At 28.8% G+C, this 16,937-nt stretch overlaps 2 protein-coding genes across 9 annotated transcripts in view; both read left to right on the top strand.

The window, feature by feature from the left end:
- The window catches only part of LOC129918266 (CUGBP Elav-like family member 4), a 993,834-nt gene that overhangs the window by 698,185 nt on the left and 278,712 nt on the right, over positions 1-16,937 (top strand). The window lies entirely within an intron of this gene.
- On the top strand, positions 13,254-15,721 carry LOC129918265 (uncharacterized). The gene has a single exon (XM_055998706.1). The coding sequence runs from the start codon at positions 13,902-13,904 to the stop codon at positions 15,462-15,464; it is 1,563 nt and encodes a 520-aa protein (XP_055854681.1). The 5' UTR covers positions 13,254-13,901; the 3' UTR covers positions 15,465-15,721.

Raw genomic sequence — 16,937 nt, 5'->3', positions numbered from 1 at the left:
AAGTGGGTTTAGTTTCATGTATTATAATGGAGATAACGAGGTTATAAAATTTATGTGGTAGATATAATATGCAAAACAACTTGGGCAGTAAAAAAGATATCGGAAAGATTTAAACGGGTTTTGAAAGGTGGAAAGTAGTTCTTTTAAAAACCGTTACTAAATATGCTCAAACAATTTTAATTATATTAAAGAATAAGGTGCGAAGTCCCGCATTTTCTAACGGTAATATTTCAAAAACTGGAGCTGATTAATTTTTTTTTACTTCGGATTCCAGTTCAGCCCACCGAAAACCTTCAGAAAAGTATATTTTTGTTTCGGCAACAAAAAAAAAAGTTTAATTTTGTTAACCAGTGTAAACAGTTTTTTGAATTTATTTAAAGCTTTGCTTCTATGTGCGTGCTGATAATTTCGGTTGAATAGCATATTTTGTTTTTTTTTTTTTCAAAAATGTTTGAAAATTTGTGTATGGTACCTATTATTTTTTTTAAACCATCTCTAAGAATATTCTATTGTACTTACAAGAAATTGAGTAGCGTACCTACTTCATTTAAATGTAAAGTAATTTAATTAAATGATTTTTGTGGGTTGGGGTCAAAATTCCGACGGGGTCAAAATTCTTTTGTCAAAATTCTGCTTTACAAAATTCTGCTTTCAAAATTCTGCTTTTCAAAATTCTGTTTTTAAAATTCTGCAAAAAATTAAAAAAGGGTTTGGAAAATGTTCAAAAGCGCGCGCTTTTTAATTTTTTGCAAAATTCTGTAAGATCATCTTCTTGAAAAATTATCTGTTTATTTGATTACTTACCTACATAATTTGCATTCTTTGAATGTTTTTTGTTTTATAAATGAATAAATTTGAAAATATTAAGAAATGGTTTTGAATACTAAAAATTTTTTAATTTGTCAAATAAAGATGAATATTCAAAAATTTTAATAAGAAAAGGAATATCTTGTATCAAACAACATTGGTTCCAATAAGTTATAGATTTTATTTGAAAGAAAGTCAGTCTATGCATTTTAAAAAATATTTGCGACACTTAAACAAAAAAATTTAGGAAAGTGCCAATGTTGAATTACATTAATGTGTATTTTTCTTTAGTCAGCGAGTCAGCGCATATGCTATAAAAAAAAAAAAAACAGAATTGGCAGAATTTTTTTGTTCAAGTATAATGCTGGCAGAATTTTGAAAAGCAGAATTTTAAAAAGCAGAATTTTGAAAAGCAGAATAGAAATAAAGCAGAATTTTGAAAAACAGAATTTTCTTTAAAAAAGCAGAATTTTGAAGACAGAATTTTGACACGATCCCGATTTTTGTTATTTTATACTCATACTTATTATTTTAAATTTCTCATCAAAATAAGTTTAAAAAAAAAACTTTAAACCAATGCAATATAAATGGTAAATATTGATTTATTATGGAAAATAACACAGAAAACTATTAACTAAATCCAAAAAGTTAATTTATTAAATTGATTTTAAGCTATGTGCCCTTGATTGTGAAAGTGAACTAAGTCAATGGACCTATAGTCCACTTTCATAATCAAGCGCACATACATAATTTTTTTTGTTGAGTTTTCTGGTTATTGCACCATTTTTCATAAAGTTGAAAAAGACTTCACTGTATTTCGAGTTTTTAAATATTTTTGTGATACCAAATAGTTCTTACAGTTAATATGGGTACTTTAAGAGATAAAAATAATTATTTACACTATCAAATATTTTATATCTAGGAGAACACCGTTCACGTGCAAGGACCTTAAAATTTCAATACGAGATTGAGTTTTCTACCTCAGAGTCACCGTAGGATGGCTTTATAAACACAAAAAGCCTACTTCTTTGTAATTTCTGCATCAACAGTCGTTTTTAGTCAAAAAGTGGAATTATAATATGTTTCTTGTGTCTGGGTGCTTAATTTTTACAAAAAGTCAGGTTTCAAATAATTTAAATAATTATCAATTTTTTATTTTTATATAAATAATTGAAAATTCACACCAACAACTCTAAATATAATAAGTAAATATAATTTTAAAAATCTGAAAACGACTGAAAAATCTAATATTTTCAGCCGGGAGGATGTTAATTAAAAAAAAAAAGATCCTAAAACAAAAAATATGTCTTAACAAATATTAGAAAAAAACTATACAGATGAAAATTATTATCAAATTTATTTTAGACAAAATTTTATACTTAAACACAACAAAATCTAATTTAAAACTAATAAAAAAAAAAACTATAAAATTCTCTCCGGCCTTATACGAGATTTGGAATATTAAAAAACTAACATTTCTCACACTATGAAATGTTTTTATTTGTTCATTAATATTTAATGCATATTTTTATTGTTTTCTTGGATTAATTTGACCTACTTAAGACATTGAAATTAATCGAAAAATAGCCTGGAGTAAAACCTGACTACTTAAAGTTGAAATTATTTTAAGACCAATTGGTAAATTACCAAAATTTAATTTAAGGTTTCAGGCTTTTAATGTCAAAAACTTTGAGATAACTTTTAATAAAAGGTATGTAAAATTCATAACTTTCAACATTCAACAAAAAAAAAAATTCAGATATTAATAAAATACCTATTTTAAAATTGTTTTTGGTCTTCTCTTGCCCTTAAAAAAAATCCATTGCTTTTAAGTGCCTTTCTCTCAAACACCAAATGTAAAAAATGCATCCAATTACAAATTTCTCAAGTCGCTATTATCTGTTTTTTCAAAAACACCATTTAAAGAACAACAAACAGATGCTATTCCAAATCCTCATTAGGTCAGTCAACACAATCATATCTATATATTCTGGCAGACACCTTTTCTATAATTCCAAAAATATTTTTTTAAAAAAAAAATCTTGATCTCAATTTTTTCAAACATAATAATCCAGTTCAATTACCTTTCAAAAATTTCATACCCCTTTATCCCCTTTCAAAATTTTTCGTATTTTATTCACTTGTTCTATATTGATTTCAAATTCAAATGCACCACCAAATCCAAATGGATTAAATAGGTATGTTTTAAAATTTAAACAAAAAAAACATATTGTTTGGAATTTTCTAAAAATAATCCACATCACACGCTTCTCTTTATAATAACAAATCGAATCTAATTGAAATTGGTTTCTTTCGTTGTGTTGGAAATGCCTTTACCTCCTCTATAAAAATTAGAAAGAAACTTCTCTCTGTTCAAAAACAAAAAAAAAAAAAACACAGAAAAATGTAAACAAAACTATCATCTATAACAATTTATTACACCAAAACAGCAGTGTTTTTGAGATATACAAATTTTTAAAGATTTTTCTATTTAGTATCTCAGCATCTTTCTGTATGGATACGTCAACCCCAAATTGTGATCGATGATGAAGGGCAACAAAACAACATGTTTTCTATGTTTTTTTTTTCGTCTTCTTCTTTTTCTCTCTTTTCCTTTTTTTTTTTTGTTATTTTCTTCATTCGTCTATTTTCACTTTATTCGATTCCACTTCTCTAAACTCCAAAAAACAAGTGTTGAATCTTTTTCGGTTTTTCAGATACTCTTGTATCTGTGTATTCATGGAAGTCATGTGTGGTGAGTTTCTCTGTTCGAGTTGGGGGAAATTCCAGAGTGGTAAAAAGAGAAACTGGAGAAATCATCGATGAATGAATTCAATGAATGTGGAATGTAAGTTGAAAATGCTTTTTCACCAATAAAGTTTTTAATTCATTGGTGAATTTTTGTTTTGGACTTTTTCCCACTGCGAATAAGGATCAAAAGGAAAATGCAGTTAAATAAGGTTAGTATAAATTTTCAACGCACTCTCTGTGGTGGTACCGCCCCAATGATTTTTCACCACAACAACAATTTTATCGGAGAGGTGTTGGTGAAAAATTGTTGGATTTCTTCTTAGAATTGTTTTGTGATGTGATTTCTCCATTTCTCCATGGGAAGTGGAGAGTTAAGCCGAAATTGAGATTTCCGTTTCCCTTTTGGGGTAGTTACAATCACAGTCACAAAAATGTTGGTGTTGTTGAAAAATTCCAAATGGGCTTGTGGGAAAAACACTTTTTTTTTTTTTTATTTCACTAAAAATTGAAAATCCAAGAAAATCTAATTTCAACAATTTGCAACGAACAAAAAAAATTTTATATCACTGCCTAAATGTTTTTTTTTTTTTCTCACGATTATCCCAAAGCTATATACCGAGTTTGTATATGAAAATGGAATGAACTTTTATTGATTCCCATTTTGGGGGCAAATTAGGCAATATAGACATGAATTTACGCAAAAAAAAAAGGAGGGGTATAAAATGTTCGGAGCATAAAAGTTGACGTAACATAAATTCGTAGCGCGGTGGTGTTGAGATGATGGATACATCTTTTACACGACACGGCTAAGTTTTTCTTTTCTCAGTTTTTTTTTTTTTTTTTTTTGATATTTTTGCTTTATTTATGCGATTTTAATGAGATTGAAGACGTCGTCGTCGTTTTCGTTGGCGGGCGTCTTCATCTTCATCGTCTCTTCACTGAAGCGTATTTATATATAAAAAAAAAAATAAATTCGAACTTCAATTGGTGTGGAAGAATAAAAAGAAACTTTTTCTCTGTGATAAGGTTTTTATATTAGGTTGATAGGTAACGGTACCTCTATAAATTACATGAAGATGGTTGAGGGGGAGAAAAAAAGTGACACTATAGAGTGTATAGAGCTTTTGCCAGTTTAGCAATAAAAAAAAATCTACGATTCATGATTTTTTTTCCTCACTCGTATCGAAATAAATCTAAGGATAAACTTAAAAGTGAATTTATACTATATGAAGAAATCAAGTTTAGGGCTAAATAAGTTGTTAACTTTAGGGTTTTTTTTTCTCTGTTTAAGGGAATAAATAATTGGTCTTATGTTATGTATATGTTTGTATAAGGTATATTTGATTTTGATAAGAATGTTTTTTATTTGAAATGAAAATGTCAATCGACAGAGATCTATTTAACTATCAAATAAAAGATTTTTCTAAAAATCAAAGTCAATCCTTAAATCTTTTTCATTCATAAAATAAAGGTTTACTGTTTTTTTTTTTTCTGTTAGGTATTAGCTATTTAGATGTGTTTTTTTTACGATAAGAAAGAAAAAAAGATTTTTGATTGATATGAAAAAAGGAGGGTTAGTAGACTAAATATAAACAGTTTTATCCCTTTGAATTTATTTAGTCAATTTAGCAATTATTTTGTTTTAAAACATAATGGCATGGTTATGGGTTTAAAATAATAAAAAAAAAACAATTTATTTGGTCAATTCTATGATTTAGCTGGGATGGAGAAATTAAAATTTTGTCTTCATTACCTACATTCATTTAAACTAAACAGATAATAAGGGTTAAGAATTACTTGTCTATTATCTTTAAAAATGGAGTGTTTTAACTAAGCCAAAAGTATATTTAGAGTACTGAAGATACTAACACTTTACCTACTCTATTTACTTAATCACACCGAAAATTTTGGTTAATTTTGTAGAAACAGGGCCACTGTAAGTTACAAGGATTTCATTTGGTCACTTTTAATTTTTAACCATTTTGTTTATATTTTTTGTAATAAAATATGTATAGGTATTATGGTCCAGAGTAAAATAATTTATAAAGTTTTAGTATATCCATTTTTAATAGCAATCACTGTTACAGAATCAAAAATAAAATGCTTTAGTATCGTAGTGAATTGAAAAAAAGATGAAACGAAAACGCGACACGACTTCAACTTGTTATAACTTTTTTGTTTTAATAGATAGATGCATGAAATTTGTACTGTAGATAGGTAATTGAATAAATTATAATTGTACAAAGTTTCAATTAATTTCATATTCAAAATTCTGAGATAACGGCAAAAAGATGTGTTTTACCTACACACGTTATATCTTTTGATATAGAGCACATATAAATTTGATTTAACTTTAATACACATGCTGATAACATAACCTTTTATTTGATATATCACAAATAACGGTACGTACTCTACAAGTTACACAATCTTAAATTGAAAAAAATGAAAAATACCTCAAAACACCTATGAAGATCTGTTGCCGATGACCAGCCACCAGTGTAGGAAGTACCGTAATATCAGTTTTAAATTTCGAGATGGTTGACTTTAAAAAAATTCTTACTTTTTTGTAGGCATGGTAGAAACATGATTGAAAAGCCAAATAAAAGGTGAAATAATAAGCTTTCAGATGATTTAAAATTTAATATTTTTTAATTTATAAGGTTGTCATATAAAAGATATGGATTTAAAGGTGATAGAATAAAAAAAGGTAAATTTTTTCGATTTTTATTTTATGCAAGAAAAATAATTTTTAAGGTTTCACTTCTACGTGTGAATTGCACACATGAATTTTTTTTTAATTGCCAACATTATATTCGTTGATTTTGAGGAATTTTGTAGGTAGTTTAATAACTTTGGATAGTTTTTTAATTGACTCCATTTTTTATGAAGGGTATAATAGGAAACATATCTTTCGAAAAAAAAATTGAAGAGCTTATAGCCTATTATTACTACTTTTTGCTTTGCGGTATACACAAAAGCGTTATGGTAATGGTAGAGTTAAAAATAATTACATTTTTCACATTTTTAAATTAAAAAATATATTAATTTCTCTCTGGTTGAGGCCCAAAAATTATATCCAAATTAATATCGCAAGTAAAAAATAATTACGTCTTTAGAATCTTCTCCTGAATACTTATGCAATATTTGAGGCTTCTTAAGATAAAATGGACTCGTAAATGAATCGTTTATTTCAGAAAACACATAAGTCCATTTTTTTCCAAAATTGTGGCAACATTTTTGACTGTTAAATGCATTACTTTTTACCAGTTTTAAATTATTTAGGCAGCAATCTTGACACGCACGCCCTTTTTTTACACGTCTGTAAGGAATTACTCTATTTATATCTAATACATTCTATAAAATTGAACTCAGAGTTCAAAAGCTGTAACCAGCGGTGTCACCGTTTTTAACTATTGAATATATGACATTTTACCAGTTTAAAATTATTTTGGCAGCCATCATGAGACATCAATAAAAAGGTAAAGATTTACTCTATCTACTGCTTATTTATTAAAATCAGAAGCATGGTTCAAAAGTTAGAGCTAAAGGCTTAAAAACCCGCAAAGACTTGAAAAAAAGTTTATATTTTAAAGGGTTTTAAATAAATAAAAAAACAGTTTTTTCTTGCTTCTGAAAAGTTAGTGCTCATGGACTTATGTTGTTTCTGAAATAAACGATTCAAATAGTGCCAACTTATTTTCACCCTAGGAAGAAGCAAAAGTTTTGTATTTTACCGTAAGGGGTCTCAAAAGTTCCGCACTGACGAAAAGATTCTTAAGTTGTACTTACTTTTAGATTTCGAGATAATTTTTGGGCCTCTGGTTAGCAATTTTATAAATATGTACCTCGTTTTTCCCCGCATATCCCGAATAGTTATAATCAAATTAAAAAGTTTAAATTTATAGTACACAACTTTTGATACCTTTTCAATAAAATAGAAGCAAAAACAAAAAATTTTCGACCAAAGAACCTAGTTATCTTATGAAAAATGCTATTAAAAACTTGAATTTATTTTTGAAGTTTTAATTGTTTTTAGTGAAATTTATTTTCGTATCTCAATTCTTTAATTTTGTTTGGCAAATAATATAACTAAAAATAAAGTAATAACACTTTGAAAAAGAAAAACAAATTGAGAAAACTTTAAAACTTTATCTCGAAAACTAATCAATTATATATATTTTTTAATGATATTTTTCAAGCTTTGAAGGTTTGTATTGTGGGTTAATTTTGACAAGTTATAAATTTATTTTTTTAACATTTAACATTTTTTTTTTAAATTTAAACAGCTCTAACAATTTTGTATTATATTTTTATTTTCTAAAGGCTCATCTTTTTATTTAAGAAATAAAGTGGAAGTTTTTTTTTTTTTGCATCTCAAATTCATTTAAGATAAATGTGTTTTACTATTGAAATAAAAAAAAATGCTCTTTAAAGTAGAGAATTAAAAAAAAAAAATATTTCAGCCATATTTTAAAAATATGATTCCCGAATTGATATTTGCGTGTATTTTACCTAAAAGCAACTTTTAAAAATTGAAGAATGAAACACAAATTTCATAGAATTGTAATATTTCAATTATTTTTATATAAGATGAATAAAGGTTACCATTTAAAATCATTTAAAACCAATTATAAAATTATTTTTTTTTTTTGAAACGTATTTTAAACTTGCCCCAGAGTACCTATCTACCTACATCATATTGTTAAAATAAAATCAAGATTGCCTTTTTAGAACCAATTTTAATAATATTATTTGACACACTTTAATCAACAAACCAGTTTGGGAGTAAATGGGTTAAATTTGAATAAAAATCTAAATATAAAAAATATTCTAGGCCCCATTAAAACTGTCAAACGGCCCTGCCTTAAACAAAAAAATGTTATGCGGTTTCTTCATTTTTATAATTGTTTCAAATTCGTTTTCTAACGTTTTCACTTTTCGTTTTGAATAAATATCTTGTCTTTGTATTTTATAATAATTTAGAATAATGAATTGATAAATCGATTGGCTACAACAAGAAATATGTAAATAGAAATATTTTAGCCGCAAGAATTTTTTGGCTAATTAACATAATGTGGGACGCTATAGAGCATTTTTAGGCAAGCATTAACCTTTCCCCTGAGGGGACTTATACAAAAAAAATACAAAACATGAAAAAGAAAGGTAAAAAAAGTAAAATCATCTGTCTTTTGTGACACAAAAAAAAAAAACGAAAAGATTCATTCATTTGAATAAAAATTTGATTTAATACAAAATTAATAGGTACTTTTTTCTTGTTTACAAATTTTGTTAATTGTGAAATGGTAAACTTATCTAAAAAAACAAGCTGAATAAAAGCAAATTTTTCAATTTTTTTTTTTCAGGTGTTGTGAAAAAAACAAAATAGGACATGTCTTTCAGAATTCAAAACCTTTAAGTCTTAGAGCAATTTTACCTACTTCCGGTGCTTCAACTGATTATAAGATCTACCTAAATAGTATCAACTGAAGATAAATTAAAAACCTAATAGACATTTTACCTACATTCAAAGAAATTTTTGTACCATTACTCATTTACCTACTCAGTTCTATGAGCTACTCAAGCATTCAGTAGAGATTTTCTCCAAGGTCAATTACCAAGATGAGACCGATTTATCAAATTCCGATTTCTCCCAACGACATTGTAATCGTGTGTAGATACCAAATACCTATAACCTCTAAAAGAAAACCTTTCTAAGTCTTTCACATTTTTTTTTTTTTTTTTTTTTTTTTTTTCAAATTAAAAATCCACGACATTTTTAATCTCTGAATACCTATCTTCAATCTATTCAAATCTTGAGGAAGTCACGAGAACTCCCAATTTCCTTAAGTGATGATAAGTTAAATACCTGTATTCTATATCCAATCTTGGGAATACCTGTACCTTTCATTAGAACCTGTCGCCAATGCAAATTGCAATCACATTGAAGATTTATTACCTTTTCCAGCCTTTATAGTCTTTAAGTCCTTCTTGTATCTTCATTTTTATTTTCATAGGAAACATTCCATTATAAAACAATTATTTTCAAATAAAGGTCGAGTCGACTTGTTGCATTTCACTGATGTGGATGTCGCACATTGGCCTCTTTTATTTACAAACCAAAAAATGACAACAACAACAACAGCAAAAATGAATCTTCAAAACCTTGAAATTATTTTTGTTTTTATTTTTGTAGGTTGTAAAGTCTGCAAAAATGTTTTCAGTTAGTGTAGAGATACCTACTTACATTATTATACTTTTATTGAGTTCTACGGAAGACACATCACAAAGAAAGTAAAAGATATTTTTTCTTCTTCTTCATTTTCATACCTGAACCTGACTCATAAGAATGATCGCATATTTTTTACCTATTTTCAATTTTTTTTTTTCTTGTCTTGTTGTTCTTCTTTTTCCATATCAATACTTATTCAAAACGCACAAAAACGATTAAAAATATTGAGTGGCATAATATACTACGGTAAACGTACCTGACCTAGAATTATAACCTACCTGTATAGAGAAAAAGCAAATATCTATAGGAGGTGAAAAGAAAAAGAACTCAAAACGTTACACAGGCGCACGCAAAGTGCTATTTTATTTTTTTAACTCACTCATTTCGAATAAAATATAGTGAATAATATCGACGAGAACGAGAGAAGATACGAAAAAGAAAGTAAAGAAAAATAATGTTTGGCTGGTGGAAGTATTGCCGTTGATTGGCTTAAATCAGAAAGTCGTTCTTAAGCTTGGCTTAAAAATATTTCACATTCTTCTCGATGAAGATTGGTTTTTATTTCATTTTTGTTTTTGAAATCAATTGAATGCTCATATTTTCTTAAATAAAAGATTTTAATTAACTTGAAACCGTTATTCTATTTAAAGAATTTGCTGTTAATTTTGTTTGCAATACTTTATTATTTTTTTTTTTTTAATGAAATTACTTCGACAGCTCGAATAAAAAGTTGCAACGAAAATTTAATCTTAAAGTAGGTACTTGCACACTATAGAAATTTTATATATTGGTCGATAGTTTAATAAGGCTCTTACAAAGTATGAACAATTTTGAAAGATTTCACGATTCAGTACAAATTTAGGAATTTACTTCTAGCCGGGTTATTATTTAATCTCATTATTTTGGGTTTTCGGTACATCTTTAGGCAAAACGCTTTGGAATTTCAAAAACCTTTCAAATTTGAAACTTAAGCACAAATCACTAGGTAGGTACTAAGTTGGTTCAACAAAATATAACAACAAAAACAAATTAATTTTGCTTTTATTGTCGCCACCTTTTGAAGTGAAAACTTCTTTAGTATCGTAGTGATTTGAAACAAGATGAAACGCGACTTCAACTTATTATAACTTTTTTGTTTGAATAGATAGGTGAATGAAATTTGTACTGTAGATAGGTAATTAAATAAATTATAATTGTACAAAATTTTAATTAATTTCATATTCAAAATTCGGAGATAATGGTAAAAAGATGTTCTTTGCACATACAAATTTGATTTAACTTTAATACGCATGCTGATAACATAACCTTTTATTTGATATATCACACAAAACGTAACGTGCTCTACAAGTTACACAATCTTAAATTGAAAAAAATTTAAAAATACCTCAAAACACCTGTGGAGATCTGTTGGCGATGACCAGCTACCAGTGTTAGTACAGGTAAAATAGGCATTTATAAAAAAAAAAATTGTTCCACTCATTAAACTCGGCAAAAAGTTTGCTTTTGGGATAAGAACCAAGTACAAAAAAAGTCTATAAAAAAAATTTGGGTGGAAGGGTGTTTTTTCGCGGACAAGAGGGAGGGGGTGAAGGTCAAAAATATACTGAAAAATATTGTTTGTTGAATATCATCATATGACACATGTTTTCAAGGTATTTTTTGATGCTGAATCTAATGACATAAAAATAAAGTCAATACGATTGCTCTAAGAAAAGTTATTTCTGATTAAAAACCAGGGTGCTTGTTTTTTGACCTCAACAGGTAAAATATAACCGAAACCCATGTGAAAAACATGCTACACTGACAAAATTTAGGATGAAGGTTTAAGATAAAACAGGGACAAAGGATTCATAAAGTTTTTAAAAATATTTTGGGTGAAAGGGTGTTTTTTTTTGATAGGTTAAGTTGTGTGTGAGAAAGGTATCATAACAGCTAACTTATATTTTGTTAAATTTTAAAAACTTGGTGAAATAGTTTTGGTTGGTATAAGAATTAAGTATCTATAAAAAGTAAAAAATTATTTTGAGTAAAAGGGTGATTTTTTTCAAGAAATGATGAAATTGGGAATTAGTACCACAAAAACTGGGAAAAAATTGTTACACCAATGAAAATTGGTAAAAATGTTTCATTTATAACAGAAAGCTAGAACTCAAAAAGTCTATATAAATATTTTAGGTTAAAGGGTGTTTTTTTGGGAAATAGGGAAAAATCCGCGATAAGTCCGATAAAATCAATGGTATAAATGGTACCCTTACGAAATTCATTAAATATGTTCTCTTTCCCATAAGAAACACCGAATAATGTAAGTCTATACATTTTTTTTATGTGAAAGGGTGTTTTTTTTTAGAAGTAAAGAAAATATGGGTTTATTTGAAAAAGTGTGAAATACTAGAGTAATATTAGTGGTACCCTATTGAAATTTAGCAATTATGTTACTTTTAAGATAAGAAACAAGAATCTTAAGTGTCTATACAAATATCATGGTTAACAGGGTGTTTTTTTGAGTGAAAACAAAAATGATGTGTCACCCTAATGAAATTTGGTAAAAACATTGATTTTGGGATAGAAAGCAAGAATAAAGAGTTTTCATAAAAAAAATTTTGGTGAAAGGGTGTTTTTTTCGAAGAGACAGTAAAATCTGTAATTGGTCCCAAAAAGCCAATGATTAGCGTAAAACGTGTAAGCAGTTATTTATAAATGTTTAATTTGTCATCAAAACCAAAAATAAAATGAATCATTGGCTTTTTGGGACCAACTACAGATTTTACTGTCTCTTCTAAAAAAAACACCCTTTCAATAAAATTTTTTTATGAAAACTCTTTATTCTTGCTTTCTATCCCAAAATCAATGTTTTTACCAAATTTCATAATTATTCAATGCCTACATATTCCTTTTTTTTTTGCAAAAAGATCTATAAAACATTGAATTAAAGCAATTTAAACAAATTCCTAAGTAACAGTTAAATCTGTTTACTGCTCAATGCAATCTGTTTTCAAATTTGTTTAAACTCTTTTCACAAAAGCAATTTTCTATAGAAGCTTAAAACAAAAAGCTCTGCCAATGTAACAGGGTTGTAAAATGCAATTTTTGTATTTCAAAGAAATCCATGCGAATTTCTCCATTTTAAAATAATGTTATTGCATACTAATTAATTAGTGTCATTCAAAAATATTGAACTCCAAGAGTCTGCATTAATGATAATAATCACCACTTTTCAAACAATTTTCATACAATTTTAAAAATATAGTCCAATATATTCTGAAGGAAGCGTTTTTTTAAACATCAACGCAGAATTTCTTAAAGAAACTATCTTCTGTTTCCAAATTTTTTTTTACTCTATTATGTAGACATAAGTAAGTCTTAAATCAACTCTACATTACTTTACAACGATTATACTCGTAGAGTTGAATGAAATAATAAAAATTTCTTAAAAAAAAAAAAAAAAAAAAAAACAATCAACGGCAACACTAACTAATGATCTTGATCACCTGTAAATGCACTTACTGTGTATATCGCAACAACATATTCTTCTTCATGACTTGCTTCTTCACAGTTCCATCGCAGGTAATAAACAACAACAACAACAACAACAAGATGCAGATACAAATTGAGTGATTTTGTTCAACTTACAATGTATATTTTACCTGTATACAAGTCTCTACCTTCTTATACCTCTTTCTTTAGCAAAAAAAAAAAGAACTCAAAAGTGTAATGGGCGCAAATGGCAAAACTCTGATTTTGTAGACTTTAAGAATAATCACAAACTCCCAGAGTGGCTCAGAAAGAAGAAAGTTTTCGTGAAAGTTAGACGTGTTAGAACATCACGGTGCTACAAGAATATTATATATTCTCCGTCGAAAGAATTCGGTGACCTCAATATTTTCTCCATTATAGAGAGAGACTTTGATTTATTTTTTTTTTGTATTCTCATTATCGTCTTGTAGTCGACTTAGTAACTTACTCGTCCGTCGCAACTCAGCCTACATTCTCGCATTACCATACCGTTTTTTTTTCTGTGTGTTTACCCTATCCATTAGATACAAGATACAAACTCTATAATCGAAGAGAGAAAAAGTTCCATCCAAACTTGTGACATATTTTCGGTGAAAAGATGTGGCTTAAGCACGTATTTGTAACGTCCCTCTGTTTGCATATCGCCTTTGCCCATACAACCCAACGACCTAGTCGCGATGAAGTTGATTCCAATCCGCTCCTCGACATGGCTTCAATGTTCATTTCCGAAGCTTTAAATAGCCAAAGTGGTGGCAACTCTGGCGGTGGTAATAGTGGCAGTTCCGGTCTCGGAGGTGTTGCTTCTTTAATTGGAACTCTAATGCAGGCCAACAATGATGCCAGCGGTCGTGGATCTGGATCCGCTGGAGGAGCTATGCAAATTATTTCCGGTATTGGTAGTTTATTAGCAGCAAATAATGGCAACGGCAACTCTGGCGGTGGATTCGATCCGTCAATCATTGGCAATGTTATTGAAATGTTCACCAACAGTGACGCCAATGATAACGGTGGTGGATCACGTCAAAGACGTGAAACGGGTAAACAACAAGGAGGAGGTGGAATTGGTTTGGACTCAATTCTTCAAATCGCTTCAATGTTCATGAGCTCCCAACAGGAGCCACAAAACAATCACCACCAACACAAACGATCGATACACGACAACAGTGTCGAACAAGATAATGGCTTGATGAGTCTGTTGCCCATGGTCGTGCAGGCATTTAGTTCTTTTAGCGGTGCAGAAGGCAAGCGCACTCAAGAGCGGCATAAAGATCACGCTTGGGTGCTTCCGCCATACTTGGAGCATCTTCACGTGCTGTGGGATCATTTCTCCAATTCCGATTTGGCTGATGCACTTTATCAGAAATCTGGTTTAAATGCAATCTTTATGGGCTTTAAGGGGCGCGATGGTAAACTGGATTATAACAAGCTTTTTGAGTCGCTGAATAATCAATCTTTCCGTCGTCGTTGGATTAAGGCGGCAACCCTTTATCTAGCCGATTGGGCTGGATACTTTGCCAATCCAGATGTCTATTTGAAATATATCCAAACCGCCCAGCTGATGTTTAATGGATTCTTAAAGTCTCAAGGCTATCCTAAGACGACTTTCTTCGAACCAAGTCGGGCTAGTGAAACCATTTCAAACCTTCTCGATTACGTCGCCAAACATCAACTTAATGTTAAAATTGAATCCAAGACTTATGTCAAGCCAGCTGTTGGCTATGCCAAAGAACTACTTAAATTAGGTCAAGCCCGTGTTATGTTGCAAAAGTTCAATGCCACTGAATTGAGTGACAAACTTACTGACACACTTAATCTGGAAGTGATTGAACCAGTTTTAAAAGTCCATAGAGCCTATCGATATGTCACAAAAACACCACATTGTGATAAATATGTTTTGTGTGAGCTAAATTCAGAGCCTGATCAAGGTGAAGCTAGAAATAATAATGGCGGATTAGTAGCAGGAGTTAAACCAAAAATTATTAAAGTTGGTAGTATGGGAGCAGCTTTATTTTTGAGTGCTGAAACGGGAACACCATTTTGGACATTATTTAGTGTTATTACAACGGCTAATAATTGTGAGACTAAATATCCGGTTGATTGTAGTGGATTTCATGAGGGCGAAGCTAAAGTTACTACAGAATATGTACACAATGAGCTTTAGATATATAATTTAATTTAATAAATAAAGTAAAAAACAATGAAAAGGAAGAAGAAAAAGTAAACTATGTAGAATGTAATAGTTTGAATGTAAATAAAAAAAATAAACAATAATTGAGTATGTAATTGGTGTCTTTTGAATTTTTTTCTTTGTTGATGTTGTTGGATGTTTTGTTAATTATCACTTTCAGATAAGCTTGAATATATGGAAGTCAGAGATGTAAGCATTGAACAAATAATAAGAAATTATAAGGTTTGCTGCTCCAGAAAATTAGTGGTTTTGAAAGCCAGGTGTTGGGCACGTGATGGCTTCAAAAATGTCAATCAAAACTAAATATGTAATTAAATAAAATAAAAAAAACCATGTTGAAGCGTTTTATAGTAATAATAATTACGCTTATTTTCTGGAAAAAAAATTAAGTAGATAAAATAAAATGCACTACTGGGTCGCACGAATTTGCTCCTAGAATTCAAGTTGCTAAGATTTTTTTAGAATTTCTGTTTACAATATTTGTAAGTTTTCGTTCTTCAAAGAAAAACAACATCTTGTATGAAATTGAAAAGAAGTTTGGATTTTTTCGAAAAAAAAAATATCAAAATCGTTAGAGCCGTTTAAAAAAAAATTCTTTATACAATAAAAAAAAAAAATTAAATTTATATATTTCTTGTTTTTGAACAATTAATTTCAAAAAAAAAAAAATTAATTAATTGTTTTTTTAATCCAAAAGTTATTTTCTTTGGAATTTTGTTTAACTAAAAAATGGTTTTGTATAAGTAGGTATGTATTTTGTTTAAATTAAATCACAACAAAAACATTACTGTTAAAAAAAGAGCCAAGTTCTCCTATGTTGAAATTATGCTAGCACAAAAAGTATAGAGATGTAAAAGTGTACCAATTTCTAAAGTTTGGGTTCAAATTCGTATCAATAAAATTTTGATTGTTCTCTTGACAATTTTTCTTTTAATTACCGATTTTTAAAGTTATTTAAAAAATTGCCAAGTAAACAATCAACATTTTATTGATACGAATTTGAACCCAAACTTTAGAAATTGGTACACTTTTACATCTCTATACTTTTTGTGCTAGCATAATTTCAACATAGGAGAACTTGGCTCTTTTTTTAACAGTAATGTTTTTGTTGTGATTTCACTACTTTTTGCAAGGTAAGGCTGTAGAATTGAAAATCTCTATATTTGATGAAAATTCAGTGAAAATGGGCGGTTGCCACGCCCCCTGGCTGAAATTCTCAAATTTTAAATTTTTTCCTTTGTATAAACTACCAGTTCTACCATTCCACCAAATTTCAAGATTCTACGATAATCAGAAGTGCTCTATAATATTTAATGATAATTCAGCGGAAATGGGCGGTTGCCACGCCCCCTGGCTGAAATTCTCAAATTTTAAAATTTTTCCTTTGTATAAACTACCAGTTCTACCATTCCACTAAATTTCAAGATTCTACGATAATCAGAAGTG

The sequence above is a fragment of the Episyrphus balteatus genome, chromosome 4 (genome assembly GCF_945859705.1).
Source record: "Episyrphus balteatus chromosome 4, idEpiBalt1.1, whole genome shotgun sequence".
NCBI lineage: Eukaryota > Metazoa > Arthropoda > Insecta > Diptera > Syrphidae > Episyrphus > Episyrphus balteatus.
This window is presented reverse-complemented; position numbering and strand designations above follow the sequence as displayed.

What these genes read in the sequence shown, in the direction of transcription:
- LOC129918265 (XM_055998706.1), top strand. Translation starts at nt 13,902, where the DNA reads ATGTGGCTTAAGCACGTATTTGTAACGTCCCTCTGTTTGCATATCGCC.